The following is an 18,141-nucleotide window of genomic DNA, read 5'->3' on the forward strand; positions in this document are numbered from 1 at the left end:
AATACCGAGAAATATTTAATACAATGGAAGGAAATACATTGGATTTTTTTTTTAATCCAGCATCCACTAGGAAGGTGGTCCAACAGTCCCCATAGCAATAATGGCATTGAATTGTATTCAACCCAAGTAGGAACCACAAACAAGAAGAATCTCTCCCTTGAGCAGTTTGGAGTTTAGTAAGAATGATCAAGGGCTCGAGTGAACCTTTGTCCCGTGCCAATCAACAGGACTGTTGCCATCGATTGGGAAAGGGGTTTTAGCTCTGGGTTATTTAGGCTGGCTTCTGAACCCCCGGGTCTGGTCTCATGTGTAACAGGTTTATATGACAGAAAATGACACTGTTTTTTTGACACTAAACTTCAGTGATAATCAAGAAAACTAACATCAACACACCCTGACACCTCTCTTTTTGGTACTGGTTCAGACTTGATTCTGTAAACTGTGGAATGAAGCAGTTTCACATACAGTCTTAAAGCAAGAAAAAGAAGTATTTTTATGGGAAGGGCTCACCCTCAACCTGCTATGCTCAGTCTAGGTATTTTAAGAGGCACTACAATATTTGGAAATTAGATTTTTTTTATACTCTGCATGGAACTTTGATTTTAAAGAGGAGAAATTCTCGGTAACTATTGCACAATTCTGCAATATACAGAAATGTTCTATAGTTTTACTGGAATATGTGCCAAGTTGCAGAAATAACAAAAGGGAAAAAGGAATGCCAGAATACAAGTGGTTTTATTTATGTTTTCTTTGACTGGGATTACACTTGGAAGGATTATGCTTTGCAGTCTTTTTCTGTTGTCATCTCAGCTCCACAAAGTACAAAGAAAAACAATATCCAAAGGCTTAGAAACAGAACTGAGCATTCAGCACATAATACTGCTGGTTCCAAATCAGCAGTGCCTTTCTCAAACGCTATGTAAACAATGAGAAATGAAGACACAATTAAGAATAAGGAAGTGTTGGTAAATTTTAAATAAATGAAATAATAAAAGACACATCCATGGATTGTGTCCGACAAATACCGGGAAAAGCTCAGGGACTCAATGAGCGATTTTTCTTTTTCTTGCTGCAACCCAGATTGCTCTTATACAGGTAAGAATCACACCCTCGTCCTTCCTAGCAGTTATATCTACATGCCCTTTTGCGGATGAAGTGACTGTTAGTATCAAAACCACTGTCCTCCTAATAAAAAAAAATGCCAAGAGCATTCAGACAAACTTGCACAAAGTGATGTCTTGAGGAAGCTTAAAGGAAACAAATGAAGAACAAGAAGTATGCACAAACTCTAAAAAGCAATAGTAAATAAAGAGATCTCTGGTCCTGAGGGAAGCTTCACTGGGGTACCATTACTGTGGAAATCCTAAAAGGATGACATTAGAAAATAAATAATCTCACATCCCAAGGGAAGGGAGTGAAGAAATACCAGTATGCACTAGAAGGGAGCTTATTTTAAGATTGCTAAATGCCAGACTTACATTCAAAGTATATGCTCAGTTAGTGAAGTGCTTTCCTATGACTAAAGCAATCATCTCAGAAAGGTAAAGATGCAGAATAATTCTCCTGTTTTTTTCCCTCCCACACATTATTTTCAGTCAGTCCTTTCATGCATCTCTCACAAACTTCTATTGCAGAATTCTAACTTCAGTTTAAACAGATTAAATCAAAGTATCCATTTGAAGTGAACTTGAGATGGCACCACACAGAAGTAATATATCTTCATAAACGATTGTTGTGATATGTAGAAGTTAACTTGTTCTGTTTGGATTATGGCTCATGAACACCAACACACTTTTCAGTACGTGCAATAATTTACTTCTAGGAACAAATAGTTTCATGACTTTTAAAATACTCCTCCAAGAGACTAATAAATATGAAGCACTTGCTTTGGACAGTGTTTAAAAAATGCTGCCAGCCCTCCATTGTCAGACTCCACCCAGACCCACAATAGCACCGCAATACGCTGCCACGCTAACTGAGCAAAATACAACTTACACCAGGCTTCTGCATGCCGTTGGGAGGATTACCTTTATGATGACATATGCTCAAAAGGAATATCCAGGTATTTTTATATGGCTGGAAATAACGTAGGAGGGTTTGAAAAAAAGCTAGCACTTGCTTGGTAATGTCAAGAAATTAACTTGCTCAGAAATTAAAGATGGAGATCATTACAACAGAATAGTGAAGAAAATTTACTAAAAGACATTTGCTTTGATATTCTAACATCTTTCTTTTTTTAGTCAGTAGAGACTTGATTTATGCTAACATTTACAAAAACATCTCATAGAATCTGAGTACCCTAATACAGTTATAAATATATTAGGGTTTATATATAACTATAATATAGTTATATTAGCATTTACCAATAATAGGTGGCTCCATGTTTGTTAAACTGCCCTGTGTGCATAAATCCATTTGTGTGTACAGAAAAAAAAGAGCTGGCCCATTTGAATAGATGCAGCAAATCCATTAAAACAACCCTTGCCTTACAGTAACAATCACTTAGTGTTTAGGCAAAACAGGTGTTAAGAAAGAGTTCTGTTATTTTTCCTGGTTCATAGACAAAGGGAGAGACAATGTTTTGACATTAACTATGGACTTTCTGTTTTCAAAAACATTTTAAAATATTGATCTTTGAATCAACTCCAAATGAAACAAGTAGAAATGCAGCAGGAGTTTTTTTCCTTCTGTTATGCTCTGTGCATTTGCTCTTCCTTAGATAGCTGCAAATCCTGTTTGGTTCACTGCACTGTCACCTAATACAACACAGAACACGATTTTAATTGGCAAACTTCTGTATGGGAAAAGAGTTTTAAGAAAATGGAAACACATGTATTATAATAAATACAGCAAATGGCATTGGACTATAGTCGAGCTATCTTTTGAAAAGCTTCTTGGAAGCCAACAGCTTTGCTACAAACCATAGCGCTGGGAAGAAATTGCTTTTCTGAGTTTGGGGCAGCTCAGAAACAAGACTGTGTCCTAGAGCACAGAGCCTGCCACGCTGGTTTGGACTGGACAAGATGCACGTGAGTGATGTGGTCTGCACCGACCGCAGCAGCTGGCAGGCCGCATTCCCACCCAAAGCATCGCGGTGCACTCTGAAGGAAGAAGTTCAGGCTCTCCCATGGGCCCTCCATGCCTGGGCGGCAGAGATGCAATCTGGCTGCTGAAAGTTAATTAGCAAGTGGTTTTCCCTACTACCTTCTGCTTTAATGTCACACATTACTAAGGTGATAATCTGTGATACTTGCTTCTGAGCATTCACTCTTTGTATTCGCAACTTCAGTAGCTAGTTTAAAGTTGCCAAAGATACTAAGATAGCTTTGAATACATAAATATGTTAGTATATCTAATATATTAATACAATTATCTAAAAGATTTTTTTCCTCTTAAGAAAACTTCAGATACATCATGTAATGAGTAGTTATACTACAGTTACACTGCTCTGTTGACAGGTATCCTCTACGAAGCAGCTTCTAAGAAGAAAGGGTAACAAAGCTATGAAAATAATTACAGGGGAAATACTGCAGTTAATTTAAGAGTCAGGCAATTTATTCAAGTCTGGAAACAGCAGTAGCAAACAAATGGTGAGACATAGTAAAGGACAATTTTCCAGGAGAGATTTAGTTAACAATCCACTGACCGCGCTGGATTTCTCATTAGTGTCGAGCTGAATCTTATGATTGTTCGTTCTCCCCACGAGAACAATATTTACACGTTACCAATTAACTGTTCTTCAGTGGAAGAGAGTTTTTCAGCATTACATGGGGACACATGTGGGCTCTGTAAAAACATGAGATGTGTAACACACGGTAAACAGAAAGTAATGATCTTAAACAGGCCAAACCCTTGAATTCGTCACTAATAAATGTCCCCATGCATTCAGCAGTCCTGGCTGCTGGGAGCCTGTTTTCTTCAAATACTTCAAACACTAAAATCCAGGAACATTTATTATTTTAATCCATTACAGGCAGTGCTTGATTTAACTTTATTGGTTGTGGTGGTGGTAGTGGTTATAGTGGGGGTAAAGCTATGTTCTTTTACACATCATTTCAAAAGGGCTTAATTATATTTTATAGCTCAGGCCAGGAATCCTGCTTGTTTTGTGTCTAACAAGGTTCAAATGGAGTTCAGGTCAGTGATGAATCAGAAGAGAAGTCAAAGATGGTTATCTATTTTAAATGAGCTCATCTCCCCTAAAGAATAACTGGGCAGGTACATCATGTTCATTACACTACTGCATACTAAATAGCTGAAAAATCTCAATTCACTTGTTGATTTGGTAATTTTGGATTTTGTGATGCCTGATCAGAGAGGGCATATTAAAGTTAAGATCTAAAGGGATTTTCATTTTTGTCAAGGCTGTCTATAGTATACAATAATTGAGAATATATTTGTAGAGCTCTATATTGCCCTATCTTATTCTAATTATGTGGAGAAAAATGCATAATGGAAAACAACAAAACCAGTGTTCAGTCCAGCTTTCAAAACTGAGTGCTATACTGACGTGAGTAATACTTGGTTCTTGTGTCATAAACATTTTATTTTTAGATATCAGCAGTTTTCAGAAAAGTGACTAAACATTCTTACTCCAGCTTTACAGATGGGCATGGAGAGGTTCTTCAATCTAAAAAAAATGTACGTATTTTCACATCTTAATTCCAGGTGGTTGGTTGAAAACTTTGGTTTATTTTCAGGTGATAGCTGGTCCCTACAACTGTCACTGATTTATAAAGTTGTAGATACTTAGCACTACTGAAAAATCAGACACTGAATGGTTGCACAGTAAATGAAGCAGTACAAAACAGTGGATGCCACTCAAAATGTGGCCCTATATAATTGCCACAAGGCTGAATTAGAATTTCAGCTTTGGTGTCTTGCTCCTCTGCTCTACGCTTGATTCACTGGATTTCAACCGCTTTAGTAAACTAAATAGTCCATGAACTAGAGGGTAACTTTTCTTCATAAATATACCAACCTGAAGATAGTGCCTGGCAGCACCTGAGCTATTTGAGCCTCTCTAATCCAGTGAATTATGCTTGTGGAAGTCCAAGGCTTGCCTGATATACCCAGGCCACACAAACTGAACAGGTTTCCCTGCACTCTTGGGATGTGGTTCGCCAGGATTAAGGCCAGTCCAGGTCCAGGTTCCTGTGTGCCAATCTTCTCCTCCCTTCGATCCTTCCTCCCCCTCCCTCCTTTATATACTTCTCTGAATTTTCTTTTGTGCCAGCATGGCCATTAATGTGTACCTGTCCAGTGAGCCAGCTGAAGGAGACGACCTTGCTGGAAACTTTTCTTTCTTGTTGGGTTAGTTTTCAGACAGATCAGTGCCCTGACTCAACTCAATGAACAGCTGCCCGAGTAACAGAGCTAGCACAAGGCAGTGTGGAAATGTGCAGCCACAGTAACCTAAACTTCCTACACAATTGCACCTTTTGTTTGGGGAGCAAGCTGGTGATCTCATCCCATAAAAAATATTCTTGTCACAGAAAAATAAGAAACGTGTTGCCAGTATGTCAACAATTTAAACAACTTAAGGAACCGGTCCTTGCGACCGGGCAATAATACCTAATCTCTGTCTTCTGTACCTCACACTGCAAAATGTAGATTGAACTGGAGGAATTGCACAGAAAACATAAAATGTACAAAGAAAACATTCAGCTTTCGCTATTATCTGTATTTCCTCATGAATGTAAATATTCTATAGAACTGACTACCATGAAATTGCTGTATCACCTACTGCTGCCACATATAGCACTGGGATCCACATAACAAAGGAAATTCCAGTCTCAAAAAAATACATAATTACTTTCACAATAAAAGCTGAAGAGATTACAAAAACAACCGTATTTGTTCTGAATCAAATTTCATTTGAAGTCTACTTTTTAAAGTCAAGTTATTTAAACTGTAAACGCAGTTCTACAAAAGTAGTGCAAACTGTCTTGAATCAACAGCCTACAACTAACTTTTTTTTTTTCCCCTTTTTTTCCCCCCCGAGTTAACGTGCTAGTTCATCAGTAGCAATTCTGAACCCTGTTACAAAGTACCAGTAGGGAATCTGACCAGGATTAATAGTGGTACTCAGTCCTGGGATTAGGTGGTGTCTTGTTTCATGGATTTTAGGCCATCTGTTCTTCCCTCCTACATTATACTCCTGCAGAACTATAAACGCACCTTCACCTCAGGGACTATAGAAAGGAATTAGAATTCTTCTGCTTTTCATTATCACAAGATTCAGTAACTCATTTCATTGTCAGGATAATCCCCTTTTACTCTTTCTTTTGCGCTTGCAGGGTATGCCAAAATGACAAATAAAATCCCAGATGTTAGAGACCTGATGAGGTCTCCACCTTTTCTTGAGTGTTGGGTTTAAGCTACTTGGGACACGGTGTCAAATCTGACAGGACCCTGATGCCCACACCCAATATTCATTAAGGTTTGTTAGTGATTTGTATAGCTGTCTACAAGCTGCACTTCCACCTCAATCCTCAGTGGCCATTTAAATATTTAGTTTGTCCTCTGGCTTTTACTGACAAAGAATTAATTTCCTATTGTTCAAGTGTTGGAAAGAGTTTATATTTCTTTCTAAAAGTAACAAAAGTCTTCTGGGTGTTGTAAATGCCTTGTTACTGCTGCATATTATTTTAGGTAGTCATATCTAATTTAATGTTTTATTTCCCCATGGGCTAACTTGCATATCTGCAGCATCCAAAGGCTATGACAACGCCTTAGCAGAGTTTTCCCGAGAGAGTCAGTTAACTCCAAAATGAAGTTTGGTCTTTGCTCTACACCAATTAATAGCTGCATTTAATTTTTAATATTTCTGTAAAGTATCTTAAGTATGTAATTTCTTTCAGGTTTAGTAAAAACACTTGTGATTATCATATGCGAAGCTAGTGTTATTTTTTTGCCTTATTTATATGCTAAAGTAATCATCTCTGCATACAGGACGAAGGGCTGGGGAATTCTGTCTATGAGCTTTGGAATATTTTATGTCTGTAACTCTCTCAGTTCAGACACCGAACAGCAAGACTTCCCTCCTGTGTCCAGCCAGAGCAAAATAAGGCTCTACAGAGAGGCTACAGGCTTCTTGCTGTCTGTACTCTGGGAAGAGTACAGTCCTCGACTTCTCTCATTTATCTGCTCTTTTGGCAGGTAGGTAGTGCTAATTTCAACACCAAACCTAAATTAATTGAAAGCCATATGTTTATAATTGCATTCGATTTCCTACTATTTATTGCTAAATATTATTTCAACTTTAATGGCATGTGACTGTTCTGGAGTGAGCTACATACCTCAAGTGTGATACCAAGCAATCTCAAATCTGACTGGGTACATGGCACTCGAGAGCTCTAGCCACTTTGTAGAAGATGCCACATACTTCAGAGGACAAAAATCACTGAACCAGGTCTAACGATAGTTCTTGAACTTGGGGTTTTCATCAACAGTACAAATAGGCTGCCAAAAATGAGCTAAATGTTTGTTATTTGCTTGTATGAAATGGGTACAAGTTTTAACTTGTAACTCTAAGCCACAAAATATAAAATGACTACGGATAATTATTTTATTTAACATCAGTATGACTTAAACTCCTGCCCTTAAAGGTATCAGAAAAACTATACTGGTAGCCTCTTCCAAAATAAAATTAATAATATCTTTTTCTGGAAAAGGGATTTTGTTTTGGTTTGGGTTTTGCCAATACACTGCATCACATTCTATTACTTTACTAAAACCAAAATACTCGGCATTTCACCATAAGTACAGAGGAGAACATAAGTATTCTAGCAGAAATAGTAACCATGTTGTTATAAGTAACTGTTGTATTAAAACATGATAAATGTCCAAAAAATGAAGTCCCTTGACACACTGAAGTTTTGGGGTTGTATAACAGTGCAGCAGGGTATGTAGAAATGGAGGTGCTTTAATTTGATCCAACTGCAATGTGAGTGTTCAACACTTAAGAGTTTATTTTGTTAGAAGTGAAATAATTCAACTAATCAGCTCCTCTGTTTTTCAGAAGCTACATCTTTTTACTTTCATAAGAAATTAAGAACAAAAATTAAAACAGAAGGCCTTTAGCTTCCATGATTAAACCAGGAAAGTCTAGAGGGAAAACTGATAATTAAAAAAAAAAGTTATACGGCAAGCGTCTTTCTTAATTTCAGCTAAAAAAAAATCAAAGCATTACACAAGGTCACGCGCTTTTGTTTTCCCCCTATAAGGGAGGAAAAATGCTGACAATACATTCTTGTGAGGTTTTTTTGCTAAATAATTCCTAGCAAATAGGATTCATTACAAACCAACTTCATCTCCTACATTAAAACTCATCTGGAAAAGGGGTCATTTACACTGTTTATAAAACACTGCCACATAAAATGTGTAAAAAAAACTTATTTCACTAAAAATAGCTTGCGTAAGTAGGGGATTAGAGTAGTTTCTACTGCTATAATTGTTCCTTTGTAGTTTTTTCCATGATGTTTTTGAACAGTGTTTTTAGCTATGTTTATTAAAGTCAGCACATCAAAAAGGATCAAAGAGAAAGCTAGTGAGAACCAAAGAAACCCCAAGCGTATTGTGTTGTCTCACTGGGGAGTTATGCAGATTCAAGTAAACAAGTGCAAATTGTTGAGGTTTTAATGAAAATTTTCTACAATTATTGTATCTGAAGTCATTCTATATAATAACATCTGTACAGCAGATGGCCATACTGTACAAAAGGCAAGCAATGCTCCTTTTTCTTCCTCTGTTTTAACAGTACATCTGAGATGACTACTTTTGTCATTGTGCTTAGTTTGGTTCAGCAAATAATTCGTAAAATGCAGCTGCTGCAGATGGTCACAATAGTTATTTGACTGTAAAATCAAAGACACAGTGAAGTATTTGCGTATTAGTTTCATTCTATAAAAAAAAAAAAATGACATTAACCCTGTTCAGCTCAAAAGGTATGTCTATAAAATCTTTTGTAAAAATAAAAGTAGTGAAGAACTGACATATTTAAATGCTCCTTGCTCCCAAGACACAGCTACTACACTTTTTTAAAATTGAGTTAGCTTGCATAATTTCTTTGCAATAATAAAACAAATCTAATTAGTAACTGTAGTATTCTTCAAAAGTATTTTTAACACAAGATTATAATATTGTTTCCTCACACTGAGTCATTTATCTTCTTTCCTGAAGTTATAATTTCCACTTTGGTTTCTGTCAGCACTTTAATTTCAAATTAATAATTTTAAATAAAAATCCAAACAATTTATTGAAAGAATTTTTGACAGTTTTAATCGGTTTTGTGGAAGTGTCTCTTTCGCAATTCTTGAAACTTAAAACAATTTCTTGCACTGTCACAATAGCATGCAAACCCTCATGCACATGTATTTTTCTTTTTATAAAGCAAAGATAAGGCAACTTTAACTGAAAAAAATGTGAAAAGAGACTGTTGATGTCTGTCTATTGTCTGGTTATGAAAGTTCTTCATATTGAATAACTAATTTCCATTTTCATGAGATTCAGCATCAGTATTGCTTTACTTAACAATGCTTGCCAGACTACAAACATACTGAAGATTCATGTATAGCTTGTGACATGAAAAAAAAAGATTGGCTTCCTCAGGCTGCCAGAAGAATTAAGAAACAGAACTTTGTAGCAGAATATTTCTGAGGCTTAACATGCAAGGCAAGGTACGTCCTCCTTCTGGGAGGATGAAAAACTCCAGGGTAAGTGATATACACTGCTGAGTTAGCCAAATTGCTTTATAGTACAGTGACGGAATGGGCTCAGCTTTGATATATCGAAGCTTGCTGTGGACACCATAATGTACCATGGGACAGATAATGTATAAATGATAGAGGGGAAGTGATGGAAGGAAAGAGGATTATTACACAGAAAGAAAACTAGAACTATTTAAAGGACATTAGAAAGGCCTTTTACTCAGTTGCAGTGCTTTCTATGCTAGGGTTGCGATCCGATTGGAAAAGTGTGGGAACGCCGGCACTGTTCCTGTCTGTACTGCTGTTTATTTATGGATAAATCAAGAGTTTCAGGCTCCAGCACTTTCACAGGCTTTCATGTCCTATGAACCTTAAATTTTTCATTTTTAACTTTTAAAGCAATAAAGAAGCACTGAAACTTGCTGGCCTGAGGAGAAATATTTCTGACGAAAAAGAAATAAATCACCACCTCGCTTGGCCTACAACTTGTTCCTCTCAGCTACAGACCATTTTACCTCGCAAGCTACTCTGCCAACTACCTACAGCTGGCCCATCTCCACATCATGTAAATGTACCATCTTATTAATTTTATTAAAAGACTAATAAAACAATTTACAAAGACACTCAAAATGTCTTCATTTTAAATGAGTCTCTGGTATCCCGTTAATTGTACCCAAGGTGTAAAGTTTCCTTGCAGTTCTGCAGTAATGAGGCTGGAGCGCCCGTTTTCCCTGGGTGACTCTCAGCTGTGCAGAGGAAGCATGTAAAAATTTAAAACTTCGTAAGTCTGGAGGAGAATAATGGTATGACCCAATGTTTACATAGTAGCATATGTCAGGGCTCTGAACAATTATTTTGTATTTTTTTAAACAGAAATATAGGGTCCTAACAAGAAAATGTAGTTACAGAGTGAAAACTGTCAAAATTTTGCCCTTTGAAGCATGTGCTGAGTTATCAGAATACCAGAATAGTGGTTCTTGCAACCACTATTCCAGCCAGAATTCCATCAATAAATTAGTAATTACAAGCTAGGGGATATGAACTACAAAATTAAAGACTCTTGGGTGCTGCCTCACTGAAAGGAAAACTCAGGTAATGGAGTCTATCAGGGATTTGGTATTTTCTGTTGTGGATTTATGATGTTAGCTAGAGGACTTCGCCTTAATGCCCCACGCTTTGAAATGGTTACTAGACCACCACTTGAACAAATCAGTAGCACTTCCAACTTTCAAAAACTCTTACCTGCAGTTTTATGTCCACTTTTAATATCCAGGCTCCCACTGAGGTTTGATAAAGAGACTAACAAACAAGGTTTACTGGGATGTGGAGTGGTTTCCATCGAAACAACCATTTGAACAGTGTGAATGGAAATCTTCTGGAAGCAGGAAAGGGCTCGCCACAAGTTTTCTTGTACTGAAGCTTGTTGCGCAGCGTCGGTGTGCGCTGCAGGTAGCAAATCCTTTGTACTGGGGTGTTTGGTTATCGAAGTGACATCCTCATCTGGAATAACGCCAGCTGACGGAGCAGCCTCCTTCCTGGGCTCATCATCATTTGTGGTTATGATTTTCTTCAAAAACTGGCTTATTTGATCAAGTCTGACAAAGCTGAGATTTGCTTTCAAAGGTTTTGATATGTCCAAATTTATGTCAGCTGTAGGAGAGAATTGGAGAAAGAAATATGAGAAGCTATAGTGGAATTATTCAAGCAATGTAAAAATATTAGGCATTTAGTGAAGATAACATTATTTCTACCATGTTTCGTTAAAAGGACTGAATCAAGGGTAAAACATAATGAAAAAATATTTCTAGGAATAAATCTGAATTAAAACATCATGAAAAGTACTATAAGCAATCTTCACTATATACAGTTTTAAAGGAAGAAACATGTCACAATGTCCATGTTATTTCCTTGTTTCTTCCCAGGGATCACCACAGCTATCTGAAAGACACACACTTTATTCGAGCGTGTAGGAGGGTAAATACATTAGTCCTTTTGTGTCGGAATGAAAATATACTTCACATTCTCTTGAGTTTTACATCCAGTAGAACTATTTGACTAAACTCCAAAGCCAACAGCGAACATTTTCAACACATTTAAATGAGTGAATAACATGTATATTCTGTTGTTTCCTACACAGCTAATATGCAGTATTCTTCAATGTACTTTCACGATGAAATGTGAAATGAAAAGCAAATATAAAAACTGAGGTATATTTAGATTTGTTTTCCAGGGAGATTGGAATAACCTAATATTTTTAAAATGTTCTTTGTCTCCTTAATAAAGGATTTCGGTACTTCCCAGACTGCTAAAAGTCTCACAGAATCTTTAGAAATCACAACTAATATAAACAACATTGACAACAGTGATATTTTAGTAGCTGAGATGTCGCAATTACCAAGATTGTTTCACAGACGGGAAGCAGGATTTTATGATGGTTGAAACTTATTTCTGTGCTGCTATCTGCCTTTTTATCAGTACATTACACTTCATTACAGAAATCCAGCTTTAATGTAGTTTTTAAAATTTCTCATTTCAAACTCAGCTTTCACTCAGTAATGAGACAGCTACCCTGAGCAGGGGGAAAAGTTTGCTTTTCACTTTGCTATTTGATTCCCACCACCCCACCCGCAAGAACCAAAAATGATTAAAATTCTGTGCATATATCGAAATTAGATTAAATGTTCAGAGAAAACAGCACTACTTAGTTTCAAGTTTCATTATACATATATACAGGAAACACTGTTTGTTGAAGGTTTTACACAGATTAATGAATATTTCACCAAAATTAGGACCTAGTTTCAAGTTGTCCAGGATCACATTCTACTCTTAACACTGATGCAAACTGATGAGCTCGATTCTCCCACTCTTTAGGTAAATTACAAGTTTTTACAACAACGGTAAAGGGCTGCAGGAGGAGATCTTTGGAGCTGCTCTTAAGCACAGGTTTCTACTGACTTCAGAGAGTCCCAGGCACATGACGAAGCACTCTTCTGACCTCCCAAAATATCTGGGGGCTCTAAATTTCAGTTAGATGCTTTGGTATCTGAATAGATAAGTCTCTGAATTATAAACTAGCACTTTTTCTACAAAGATAAGAGAAACATTAATGGCCATGTAAGATTCGTTACAGCTGAATTAAAAAAAACAAAACAATCTTAGAAAAAAGTCTGTAGTGCTCCACAAGCCACAGCTAACTGAAATTTAAGACTGAAAAACTATTTTAATTGCAACTTACAATTTTAATTAATGGTTTTATGAAAATGCTTTATCTTGTGTTAAAGACTTCCGCACTGAACTAGGACTGTGGCAAAACACTAGCTAACACGTGGGCCTAGTAGAAAGGCAAGTATCAAAGCTAGGAAGCTAGACATTAGAAGAGAGCAAGATTTTTAGGCATCAAAAACCACACATGATCAACTTGGAAGACTTTTCAAAACACTTATGTACTGATATTTTTAATTAAAACCAAGGGAAGAAAAATGTCGTAACATTTTTGAAAATCTCTCCACCCTTCTTGGCACTAAAGAATACCCCAAGACTCGCCTGCCTTTTTACACACATCATTAGCCCTCTCATCCCTTTGAATGGAGAAAGGAGACTTACAAAGAAAGTAGAGGTGCATGCGACACTACAGTATTAATTTACTTATGATACTCAAAAGGAAAGGAGTGTTATTCTAATGAAATGTTAAAAAAACCCCAAAACCACACCAAAACCCAAGCAAACAAATGAGCAGCATTTTAAAAATTACCCAAGTTAGAAATGCAACTCACACTAGGATTTGGGTTTCTCAACCATTCAGGCACTTTCAAAACAAGTCCCTTATCGACTTAATTTTCTCCATTAGTGATGGAGTAATAAAGGAGTAAAATAGAATAGATGTTCTTGGCTTTGCTACGTATTAAGTTTGTAAGTTAGTAAATGAGGGAAGGACCCTTATTGCTTCGTATGACAGCTTTCATATCCAACTGCTTTGTCAAAGGCACATTTGATAGCCAACACTTTCCAATGGTAGTATAGCCCAGAAGAGGAAAAAACAACAAAAAAGCCCTACAACCCAAAAAACTGCTTAGACGTGAGTTGACAGAACAGGTGTCAAGCTAAAGCCAGAGAGTAACCTGATTGAGAAAGGTTTAAAAGGAGATGAATATGAGAGCAATAGTTCTCTCCTGGGCTTCCTGAGGCCAGGGCAGAGGACACAGGGCGCTGGTGAAGCTCAGTGGTGGACATGCATGGCACCTGTGGTCCTGGCCTGTGTTTTATCACTGCTGTTAGTCACTTGTTTTCACAAACACTGTGCTCATCCAAGAGAGCACTAAAAAAATGGACACTAGGATACCAGAGAAATGCAAATGATTTCCCTGTTTTCTATTTGGAAACTGCACATGTCACACACAAGAATGTTGTAATGACTGATAACTTGACAAACATTTGTATTAAGTTGTTATTATGCAGTGAATCAGCCCTGACAGAAGGTGGTGGCAGCCAGAAGCATAATTGCAGAAAATGTAACTCTGGAACCTTCACTGCAAATATTTTAACTATCTCATAATGACATAGGTTATTTTTACAACTGGGGAAAGATTATGTAAGGAGATTCTTTGGCATTTTAAGTAAAACGTTGAAAAAATAAAAATCCAGTTGAGCAATCGACATGTTTTTAGTCTTTGTCCTGTTTTATACTTTATACTTAGCACTGTAAAAGAGACTTTAACGTTCCTTCTAAGAAAAACATTCAAGTGATGGACAGAAACACTGAAAACTGATGAAATATGAAGAGCTATTTATAGCAGTTGATGAAAATAGATGTTCAGCAGCTTCTCCAGTCACTCAAAATGGGCTAAAAAGAGATGTTACAATGTCAAGGGTCACCTAGATGCAGCTGGAATAAAATTTCCAAAGTTCAAAATCCAAGGGTAACAGTCTTTTTAGATGATTTTAAACACCTTGAGAAGCACACCACACAACACTGCAGATTCTGTACTGGTAGGATAACACAAGTTCCTATAATTCAAACAACTCTTTGAATTGTCCAAAATTACATCAGAATCAGGACAGGGCAAAAGGTAGCTCAAAGCCACTTTTAACTCCTCAATTACATCAGTCTCTCCTTTGTCTACCAGTAGCCAGTGACTGGCTACCACAATTATATCCCAGTGCTTTCTTTAGATTTAAGACATAATACCAATAACTTATTTTGCCAGGTGTTATCTATTTCCAGCAAATAAATAGTAAAGATATTACTGTGCTTGTAAACAGATTGTGTTCAAGTGAGTTATTTCTGGTTATGTTTAAATCAGACTGAACTAAATGATATCAAAGCAATATTTTTTCATTACAGTGGAGCATTTGAGTGTAGAATTTGAATTGTTCTTTCTCTCTCTCAATTTCTTCACTAAATCTCTTTAGATTACCCAGTAAATCCATGTCTGTCAATTATTAGTTTCTAATTACCCTTCACAACTTTTTGAACAGCTACTAGGAAACAGAATGATGAAATAACTATTGAGTTAAAAGGAGATTAGATAAATATAAATAAATTATACTTATTATATGCTCCCACCACACCAGGAGATGACTTAACAGCGAAAGGAAAAGAATCACGTTGCAATAATGAAATCAGAGAGGGAATTCAGGTCCCAGAGGCAATTCTATGGAGTTTATGTTAATGCACACCTTGTGGGGGACCAAAAATCAACTGGAATAGTTTCCTGAAAACTGTTTCCAGCTATTTTCTCATTTAAAAAGTTCCAACTTCACTTGACCCATTAGTCATCATATTACTTACATTTATTATGTATTTTGAAATCTATTACAAAAAACCCAATGGATTCAATATGGCCTGTTTGAACAAAATCATAACATCTATAAAAGAAAACCTATAAGCAGCACTCTGAAATTTCTGTCTGAAACAATTTCTTTCTTTGTCATTTTATTACTTAGAGCTTCAGATAAAAAATTTCAGGGTTATGAGTATTTTACCCTTGTTCTCCATAACATTCAGGTTTGTACTGTGAAGATATAATATTATTCTGTGAACTTGGGATAATGATATTACTCAAAAGGACTTTTTATTTGGTGGGCTAAGGATGAATAAGCAACACAAAAATAACAGAGCTCCTAGCAAGTTGCTTTAGGTCAATCCCAGCTCTTACTGAAGTCAGTGGGCTTATTCTAGTATGTGCCGTAACTTAATGTACACCAGGTTACTACTTCTGACTAATAAACTACCATAGTATACTCTGAATCTGAAAAACCAGAAAGTAAACTCCATGAAAATTATTTATAAGCTTTATTTATAAGACTGGGATCTTTTCACAGACTATGAGAAATGTTGAACTGTGAGAGAGAAAAATATGGCATTTTCCAAGAATTTGTTCACTTCTCATACCCCTCATTCTGCAACGGATCTTTTATTTCTCATAGCTAATATAGAAAAGACCAGGTCTTTCCTCCTCAGGTTGGACATGGGTCTCGCCCTCTCCTACCCCAAGGCAGCTGTAAAATAGTAAACTTCTTAATAAATAGTACTACTATAGAAGAAACTACTATTTGCCCTAAACTCTTAGGAGGATTGAATTTCCTAGTCCTAAACAGGAGAGGAGAAGACAACAGGCATGAAACATTTTACCACCAGTAATATTCTTTCTCTGGGAGCCACCCATCCTGATGTCAGGAGCCTAACAGAGGAAATCTGAGGAAGGTAAAGGTAATCTTGAGCCCTGATTCTGATTTGGAGTCAGGGTGGCCCTTCAGTAACAGGGAAATGGCTGAATTGCAAAAATTAAATTTATAAAAATGGGAAAGAGAGAGACATGTAAAGAAAAGACTAGCGGTACTGTTCTCAATTGTCCCTGGTCAGGCATCAAAAGAGAGACAAATTAAAAGAAATTGAAAAGCAAGAAGAATACAAATGAATTGTTTTTATCCTTTAATTCATCATTCTCAATTTGGATCAAGGGAAAAGAAGGAAGAAACTTGAGACAAGGCTTCAGAGGCCATCTGCAGTCCATCTTGTATTCTGCTGCTTTGAGACAGATGCCAATTAGTCTGGAAGAGGCTGGTAGTCACTGCTCAGTATTTCTACCTACTGCCATCTGTGTGCTGCAGCCCCACAGAAGCAGCTCTCTAAGGCCAATATGGCAAACTACAGCCTTCAGGGAGCTTAATCAACTCAAGCCATGCGGGGTGTTCCCCAGCAGTAACAACTCCTCCTTCCACAACCTAGTATGTCACTGATATTACGCAAAGGTGACACAAAGACATTAACAGCTCTAGCTAGCCAGTGCCTAGGTTTGAGATCTCAGACAAGGCTCAGTGATGTAATTCTATTATTTTTCTCAAATTGTCACAATTGAACCAAAATAAATTGTTGTAGGTCGAGAAGACCAACGATATTATTAATAAAGGGTGGAGGGTTACTGCTATTCATAGGATGTTGACTGAAAGGAAGCAACTGTGCAACTACCAAATATATTACAGAAGTGTGTCAAGGGTTGGGTGGCGAGGCCAAAAACTATAATTTGGACATTGGGAGACACTACCATGAAAGGAAAACCCTAGCTAAGGGAAACATTAAGTCTCTCAACAGACAGTCAGGGAAGCTGAAGCACAACACAGTGAGATGAAATAAATTGTTCCAGGTCATGGAACAGGTTTGTGGAAAAGAAAAGAACCCATAAATACTAACTCTCTATTATCTGCTTTAGCTGCTGAGTAATACATCTATTTTAAGACGTACATGAAGAAAGGAAAAAAAAGAAAAAAAAAAAGGATTTCAGAAAATTGGGTGAATGTTTGAAATTAAGTTTAAAAAGAATACCAATACACTGAAAAAGATACCAAGAAAATATTTTCAAATTTATCCATGTGGGTACAGTGTGCAGTCTTCATTTTCAGTACTTAGGCATTTAAGAAACTAAATTTCATTTAAACTAAGTGTTGTAGGCATTACTTTGAGAAAGGTACTTTGATAATTTTACACATTATTACACTGATATTACAGACAATAGATGTGTTAAAAACAAAGCAATACCTACAGGCTGGTACACCTGTTCGGAATATTTCTCTTTGCCCTCTTAATCAAATAAATATCATTTCATGGCTACAGTGTCAGTGCTTTAAAAACTTGTTTGTAAAAGAGCAAAGGGAAAAAAAACCTACTAGAAAGCTCAAAAGTTTTGCAAATGACCCAGAGTTAATTAGAAAAGTCTGCACCCTGGCTAGTTCCCCTTCTCACGTGTCAGCTCTCATTAAATCAAAAAATTCTCATTTCAAAGTTAACAAACACCATGGTTAACAAAACTGTTAAACTGGGATCAAGTGGGCACATTCCTAGGTTTATATATGATGTCATGCTAAGCAGCCCACAGCTGAACTTGCAAGTAGTATGAATGATTTTTCAATATATTAAGTATCTGATCTAATGCTA

The 18,141-nt window shown here is 36.7% G+C and overlaps 1 protein-coding gene across 9 annotated transcripts in view; it reads right to left on the reverse strand.

Annotated features, from left to right (window-relative positions):
* VPS13B (vacuolar protein sorting 13 homolog B) overlaps positions 1–18,141 on the reverse strand; it is a 489,796-nt gene that overhangs the window by 87,388 nt on the left and 384,267 nt on the right. For all 9 annotated transcript variants that reach the window (XM_072852126.1, XM_072852122.1, XM_072852127.1 and 6 more), the window contains one exon: positions 10,953–11,360. In XM_072852126.1, the coding sequence (XP_072708227.1) occupies positions 10,953–11,360 (408 nt within the window). The remainder of the gene's footprint in view (positions 1–10,952; positions 11,361–18,141) is intronic.

The sequence above is a fragment of the Ciconia boyciana genome, chromosome 2 (genome assembly GCF_034638445.1).
Source record: "Ciconia boyciana chromosome 2, ASM3463844v1, whole genome shotgun sequence".
NCBI lineage: Eukaryota > Metazoa > Chordata > Aves > Ciconiiformes > Ciconiidae > Ciconia > Ciconia boyciana.